Here is a 7,992-nt window from a genome sequence, read left to right as displayed (position 1 = left end):
GAACCCGTAAACGCCGACTCCCCATTACGACGACAGAAAAGAAGTGAATTTCCAAACTGCAGTCAGCCCTCTCCACCATTCTCACTAACATCCAACCACGGTCATGGATGAAGTGGCTCACTCCACCACTCCATGCAACTAACATTTACCTGCCGGTGCTTATCCATCGCGTTAGAGACGTGTTGGGTGAGGACTAGTAGTTGACTGACAAGAGGTGAGCGCCGGACGTTCGCGTAAAAATAAAAATGCCGGCAGATCCCACGCCCTGTGGGAATCGATGTTATGCGAAGCAGTGTGCGGGGAGCCTACCAAGTTAACGAAACGACCATGAGAGCACCAAAACGTAGGTGGCTCTTTCATGACCTACATGACACGCATGTCACGACATTCATGTCATGAGTCCTCAGGAGTCCCTTTAGCTACACCTAAGAGACCTTAAGGTAAAAGCCTAAGTCGTGCTCATGACTACGATTTCTACAATCATCCTTTAGTGTTTCCTTCACTTAGTGCCCATGTCCGAACCCATTCCAGTGGTTTTTGAGTGTTAATCTTCTTTTGCTGACTCATTGTCATCTTGCTGAGTCATGCTCATGACTATGACTTCTACCACCATCCTTTAGTGTTTACTTAGTACCCACGTCCGAACCCATTTCAGTGGCTTTTGAGTGTTAATATTTTTTTTCGCTGAGTCATTGTCATTTTTGCTGAGTCATGCTCATGACTATGATTTCTACCATCGTCCATTAGTGTTCCCTTCAGTTAGTGCCCACGTCCGAACACATTCCAGTCGTTGAGTGCTAACCGTTTTTCGCTGACTCATTGTCATTTTGGCTGAGTCATGCTCACGGCTATTCCCCGCAGGGGCGTCTGCTTCAGCAGGCGTCTGGTGGTTTGCAGCACCATGGACCCGAGCACACGAGGGTTGGACCCTCCCGCGTCTGGGCGCGCGGCTTAGCCGTGTCCGTTGAAAAGGGGATCCGGGGGGTTGAGCTGATGCCGGGTATTTGAACCTTTATGGCCCAGGTGGAGGCAACACACCTCTTTGGCCTCGGCTTCACGTAGACGGCACCCCCGGGCTCACCCACCCGGAGGAAATCGGTAGTTGCCTTTTTCTATTCTCCTCTCCAATCTTCGTCTTTTTATCTCACTTTCAATCTTTCCTGTCTTCTCCTCTCTTCTATTTACTTCCGATCTTCTGGGCAGCGAGGGTTAACCTAGTGTGCAATAACCAACCTTGGTTTTACATATTGGGTTATAGTGGCTGTGTACAGCTGGCGATGGCAGGCTTTATCTATGCACCAGTCTTGTCACGCCCCCTTGTTGGGCTCCGTGGTGGGCGGCTGGCATCGCTGCCGAACTCAATGAACACTTGATGGCTTCGTCATTCCCCCGACTCAATGATCATCCTCTTACAAAAAGAAGGCGCACCGAAGAAAACTTTCAATTTTTTGTCAAACGCAAAGAATGTTTCCAACGTTTACTTGTCATTCATAGTCTTAACACTGAAACGACCGCTAGGACAATTTCACCTTTCTGTGTTTCCAAATATCTCACTGACTACAAAGTGACCAAAATGGCCAGCGGCGACCTTCTCCTTGAGGCTCGCGACAAGGACCAACATATAAGCTTTCAAATCTAGTGGCATTCGGCAATCTTCAAATCACTGTGACACAACACCGGTCAATGAACACAAGCAAAGGAGTGATATCTGATGACGACCTACTTAACCTGAGCGAAGAAGAGCTCCTAGAGGGCTGGAACGAACAGAATGTGATTGAAGCACGAAGGATAAAGAATAAACGCGATAATAGAGAAATACCTACTAAGCTTTTGATCCTCACCTTTGCGACAAGCGGGCTGCCAGATTCCCTTGAAACAGGATACACAAAGACAAGAGTGAGAACGTACATCCCGAACCCCTGCAGATGTTTTAAGTGCCAAAGATTAGGCCATGGCTCTCAAAGCTGCCGGGGCCTACTTACATGTGCAAAATGCGGCAACAATGAACACACGTCTGATAACTGTGGTAGTGCCCTCCACTGTCCAAACTGCGACGGTGATCATGCGGCATATTCACGATCATGCCCTACGTGGAAGAAAGAGAACGATATTACTATTAAAGGGAAGGATAACATCTCATTTCAAGAAGCGCGGAAACGTGTTTCCTTCCTGCATACCGCAGGGTATGCTGGTGCAGCGCGAAAGGAGGCAACGCTGCAGCAGACTCCGGCATCGGCCGGAGTCTGCGTCAACAAGATTTCCAAGTGGGCGGACGAGAATGGATTTAGACTAAACCCACAAGAAAGCACGTGCGTGGTCTTGTCGAACAAAGGAGGTATGCAACCAGACCCCGTTATTGACCTTAATGGAGAACGGCTATCTGTGAGTCATGAATATAAATTTTTAGGCCTCATCTTAGATTCTAACCCCCGTATTCAGAAATGCGCCTTGACTCCAACTTGACTTGCGGCCGTCTCAAGTCGGCGCCAACGCGTATCATAAATCTCCCTTGACTTGAAGCGCCTCCTCGTGGCGGACTTCACTTGATCAAGTACGCGAAACTTTCAAGACAGAGCCGGAGCTACCTTGAGGTAGGCTTGGAGAGGTTGTAGCAACATGGCGTCGTATAGGAGCGACGTCGCCAGAAGAATCGGCGCGTACGAATTTGCGTGTAGAGCCTGTGATGTCGTCTTCGGTGATGCATTTTACATGCGAAGTGTGCCACGGCCATGGTTGCGTGACAGATCGAACCCGATGGAGGTATACGACGATGATGAGTTCATCACGCGCTATCGATTCACGAAGCAAACAGTTCGTGAGCTGCTGGCCTTTCTACCACTTGAGACGAGCGGCGACAACCGAGGACTGCCGCTGACACCTCTGCTACAGCTGCTTGCGGCACTGAGATTTTACGGCGCCGGAACCTTTCAAATTGTGAGCGGAGACTTGGTCAATGTGTCCCAGCCCACGGTATGTCGCACGGTGAAAAAAGTGACGCGCCTCATTGCCAGGCACCTGTTTCGAGCAGTTGTCCGCTTCCCGGATGCCTCGCAGTTGTCAGGTGTGATGCGGGGCTTCTATGAGATCGCCCACTTCCCCGGGGTGACCGGCTGCATCGACGGCACACATGTGCGCATAAAGAGTCCCGGAGGTGATGACGCAGAGGTTTACCGCAACCGCAAAGGAGTGTTTTCTGTTAACGTTCAGGTAAGCCCTTTTTCACAATGTGCAGTGATCGTAAGCGATTAGTTTTGCAGGAACGCAAAAGCAGCGGTGAAAGTCCTAATCGTCATGTTACAATTTCTGCATGCTTTAAGTAACGGTCTCTCGCGCGTCATATTCATTCACACGCAATATTACACGGAAAGACGGTACGAGTACTGCTTTTAGTCGAGTGTGTGGTCTTAACGGTTGCACTAATAGGCCATTTAAAGCGCAAATGTGCGGCAAAGAAGAGCTTCGCTTGCTGATCACGAAGTAACGGGCATGCTGTGCACGTACACACATTTTTGGCAACGTAAGAAATCGGCTATCACTCACACTTCTGTACATCGTGACCAGTACGAGCTGTGCGATAAATTCCATTCTGTACATGTGCCGTGGCAAGAACAGGACCTAGAATTATGGGCCACTTGAAATTTTAGGTAGTTGAAAATCTCTGTGAGATGGCCTTCAGCAGTTTTCAGATTTTGATTGTCCGTCTTGCTGGGAGGCAAAATGTAGTTACAGTTGCTGCAACTCCAAAATGCTGTTCCTCCGCTCATACTCTTTCTTGCAGGTGGTTGCGGGACCAATGCTGCAGTTTTTCAATGTTGTAGCGAGCTGGCCGGGGTCTGCCCATGACAGTCGCATATACGACAATTCTCGTGTACGTGTTATGTACGAACAGCACCGTGTGCCTGGTCTGCTGCTTGGAGACATGGGCTACGCCTGCTCTCCTTTCCTGATGACCCCACTTCATGAGCCAGGTCCAGCTAACTCACCAGAAGGCAGGCAAGTAATGCCTAACCATTTCAGAGGTGTATATGATAGGTAGCACTTCTCTCCATAATAACATACTCTTTTTGTGAAGCTATGCTATACACCTTAAGTGTGGTACAGCGAGTAGCTGTAACACATAAGCAACATGCTCCTCTGTTATCTGCTGCTGCACCAAGAGCACACAGATGGAGTCACCTATATAGCCAGATCAATATGACTACATTCAATATAATGGTTGGCAGTGAAAAATGGCTGGACAGAATGAATGGCAATCTAGCCATGTGCTACATTGTTTCCAAGAAATTGAATGTATTTGTAAGCATTCAGTGTAGATCTGTGCTAACTACACAGAAGGAAAGCTTTGGCACAATTTAATGTACAGTGTGCATTGAAAAACTGACTGATTGCATTGTGTTGTCATTCTATCAGGTACAACAAGGCACACATCAAGACCCGCAACTCCATAGAAAGGGCCTTTGGAGTGTGGAAAAGGCGCTTCCCCTGCTTAGACATGAAACTTCAACACAAGCCTCAAAATGCAGCTCGCATAATAACAGCTTGTGCTGCCCTGCACAACGTGGCTCTCCTGCGACAAGAACCCGAGCCAATTGGTCTCCATGTTCCCACCAGCAGATGCCGACGTACAGGAAGAAATACCTGCCAAGAGCACCTGCCATCTGTTAATGGTGTGGGGGACAATATACCTGGCATGCGTGCACGGCAACTTCTAATCCAGAGGAGTTTCTCGTAAACATTGTTGTTTCAAATCCACGTCAGTGTTTCTGAATAGTAGGGGTGTGCGTATAGTGATTTTTGATATTGAATTGAATACAAATTGTCCCAAATTGAATAGTTTTCCAATAATGAACAAGCATGAACACAATTAATATAAAACAATGTTCACATCCTAGTATAATTAGGAAGTTTCTGTTATTACATAGCACGTTATGAAGCGATGTTTATTAAAAGCACAAATGAAGCATAAAGAGCAGACAAGTAGTTTCTTCGCATGCACAGAGCTCTTTAGACAGTGCGAATGGTCGCTGCATAGCCTGTAATGTATGGCTACCTGAGCGACGTAGCCTGTTCCACTACGCGAGTTCTCATGTTTTGTGTCTATACTATGCTCAAGGCGGTGAAAACTTGCCATGCTTTTGCTCCAATTTTGTTTTAGTTGACGTTTTGAAATATTAAACAAAGTTTAGAATATTCACACTCCCCTACTGAATAGTTGGGTCATGGGTTCAGTGTATGTGTTGTGCCGTATTTGTATGCCACTATAGATACATGATGAAATGGAAAAATACCATATGTGGTAAAAACTCTACTGCCCAGACATGCAGCCTCAGGGTCCCATGCAACCAAGTGCATGCTGCAATTTCTTATTCCAGGTGCCATATGCTTGCACAGTAACTGCTTCACACCTTCTATAGCCTTTTTACCATTTTCACAAATCTACATGGAGAGAAAACTGCACTATATTGTCTCATATTCTGTGACCCATTTCAGAATAAAAGCTTTAATATTTTTAACAACACTGATCAAGTTTACACTCTTTCGTTCATGGCCGTCAATTTGGCAAGCTCAACTTGCTTCTGAACTTGCAAAATTTCCATTTTGATTTTGTGTTCTTCATTTCTTTTCTGGAGGTTGTCCTTGTGCTCCTCCTCCAGGAGGCGCATTCGTGTCTTATGCTCCTCCCGGAGCAAAGCAATCCTTACATCATTTTCGCAAGAAAGTGTTCTTTCAAGGAGTGCCATCCTGCCTCTGGGTGGCCTTGGGCTGGCCTCTGGGTGGCTTTGGGCTGGCCTTGGGCTGGCCTCTCTGGCTGGCCTGTCAAGCTCGTTTTCTTTGTTAGAATCATTGTCCAGATGCTCCAACGCAGCTGCATTTTCATCTGCATTGGGTGCACATGTATTGTGTGTGACACCATAATTGTAGTCCATTGCCTCGTCGTTCTGCATGTGGCCAGGGCTCCTGTGCTCCTCTGAAATGGTAAATTCAACACGATGCTCATCATGCAGCACACTTCGCACCACTGAATTTAAATGCCACAAGAAATGGCTTTCACCATATTCAGCTAAGAGTTTTGAAAAAGCTTAAATGCCTTCTAGATACATATAACCCCTCACTGCACAACAAACAAGCTGGAAGTACCAATTGGCTAGACATGTATACAACATCAAAGTCTCATAAAACATGATAAACTGTGAAGTGGTTCCTCCCACTTTCCTCACAGCAGGATGCCTTCCAGTTTCATACCAAGAAAACTGTTTCAATGTGTTTCATGTAATAGTAACATACCGTAATAGTCATACACTGCTTCCACTTCTGTTACCATCGGCTGCAGGAGCCGAACAACAGGCTGGCTGTCTACTGGAGGGAGATAAGTTGCTCCGTCCGAGTCATTCTCATTTGCGATTCTGGTGGCCATGTGACCAGCCACAGCCCCAACCAATGCTGACAGGGGTGTCATGCCTGCAGCAGCAGGTCCTCCTCCTAAAAAATGTGTAACAGTTATTACATTCTATGAAATACATTGAAAGTGCTTTGAGTGGACCAATACACAATGCACGCAGAATAAAATTGTTCAACACGTTTGCTTTCGAGCAGGTTGCTGAAACTGCTGTGACCCACTTTTCTCTCACGTCATTTCCAGTATTAGCATGCAAGGTGTATTGTAGTATTGCATGCTGCCACATTTCCTGTTCCATAATCTTTTTATAGATAAGGTTGTAGAATAAACAATTTTTCACTGTAGAGCACTGCTTCGTGATGGTCGAGAGTGACACAAACTAGTCGCCATGTCCTACTGAAAATGTGAAGCAGGTTCTATTGGCATGCATGCAGTCCTACAGAGGCTACTATCAGATCAATTCCTTTTGGGTCTTTGGCCTAATGCAAACAGCGCAGCTTTGATTACAAGTGCTGCTACAGCCCTTCTACAAGCCACTGGGCTAAACGCATGGCTTTAGAGATGCCACAACGTTGTGAGCTTGTTTATACGCACCTCCTCCTTATATCATCATTCATCAGCTCTTTTCCTCCCTTTGCCTTTTCCCCAGTGTAGAGTAGCAGGCCAGAGCAAGGTATAGCTCAGGCCGACCTCTCTGCCTTTCTGCGCATAAATTTCTGCTTTTCTCTACAGAACATGTAGAATTTTCAGTGGACAGCTTCTTTTAGGCACAAGTACGTATAGTGTGTGTATAATTTCTGCATCTCGTGAACATTGTTACACAAGAGCGGTACCAGAATTTCCATTACACAATTTTACCTCCACCAGCAGAACACTGTGTTATATAATCGTGCCACGTGAAATATATTTCTAGTAACTGTGCATTTGTATAAGTGTGATCAAATTTTCCTAGTATTTGTATTCTTGTAAGCCGCATTGCCTTTCAGCGTCTGATATTTAGAACGCTTGTGGTATTGCATAAAATGTCACTGCTGTATTATGGATGCAATTTCAGATGGTCAGTGAGGTTGTTCGGAGTTTTGCCAAAATGTGCGTAGCAAACTGCCATGTACTGTTTACAAAAGTAGGTAGGCTATTATAGTAATAGGGCATTTTAGGACTTACGAAATGTGATTCGGTGAAAAGTTTTGTCAACTGGAGCTTATGTGTATCTGGTCATACTGAAATAAAGCCTCTCGAACGTGTCAAACTACTACAAAGCTGTGTTTGCCACCTTACAAGTGTGTCGGGTCACCATTTAAAAAGACATTACTTTTCAGAGCTGTAGAATGAGCATAATATGTTCCTTGAACAGCTCACTTGTTGCATAACATACTTCAAGCCTAATGCCTAGCTTTCAACAAACCTAAGCTGTGTTCGCGTCTTTTATGCGTTACCCTACGCCCAATGTGAACCCCATTATCTGTTGCAGCATGCGCATCGCGCGATAAAGTGCTTGCGCATCACGTTCATCGCTTTGAGGAAAAAGCTTTTGTACCGTGCACCATTTCGTCCACCTGCAAATCTTAACGCTACACGAAGCACACGTGTATGCG

The 7,992-nt window shown here is 46.0% G+C and overlaps 2 protein-coding genes across 2 annotated transcripts; one reads left to right on the top strand and one right to left on the bottom strand.

Moving 5' to 3' along the window:
* The first annotated feature begins 2,427 nt into the window (after window positions 1-2,427).
* On the top strand, window positions 2,428-5,522 carry LOC119461644 (putative nuclease HARBI1). The gene is made up of 3 exons (XM_037723009.2): window positions 2,428-3,207; window positions 3,779-3,993; window positions 4,411-5,522. The coding sequence occupies exons 1-3, from the start codon at window positions 2,617-2,619 to the stop codon at window positions 4,730-4,732; spliced, it is 1,128 nt and encodes a 375-aa protein (XP_037578937.1). The 5' UTR covers window positions 2,428-2,616; the 3' UTR covers window positions 4,733-5,522.
* Window positions 5,523-5,528: 6 nt separating this feature from the next.
* On the bottom strand, window positions 5,529-6,780 carry LOC119462376 (uncharacterized). The gene is made up of 2 exons (XM_037723720.2): window positions 6,286-6,780; window positions 5,529-5,968 (listed from the first exon to the last, which is right to left on the bottom strand). The coding sequence occupies exons 1-2, from the start codon at window positions 6,455-6,457 to the stop codon at window positions 5,529-5,531; spliced, it is 612 nt and encodes a 203-aa protein (XP_037579648.2). The 5' UTR covers window positions 6,458-6,780.
* Window positions 6,781-7,992: the final 1,212 nt, after the last annotated feature.

Source organism: Dermacentor silvarum, chromosome 8, assembly GCF_013339745.2.
Source record: "Dermacentor silvarum isolate Dsil-2018 chromosome 8, BIME_Dsil_1.4, whole genome shotgun sequence".
In the NCBI taxonomy this organism is placed as follows: domain Eukaryota; kingdom Metazoa; phylum Arthropoda; class Arachnida; order Ixodida; family Ixodidae; genus Dermacentor; species Dermacentor silvarum.
This window is presented reverse-complemented; position numbering and strand designations above follow the sequence as displayed.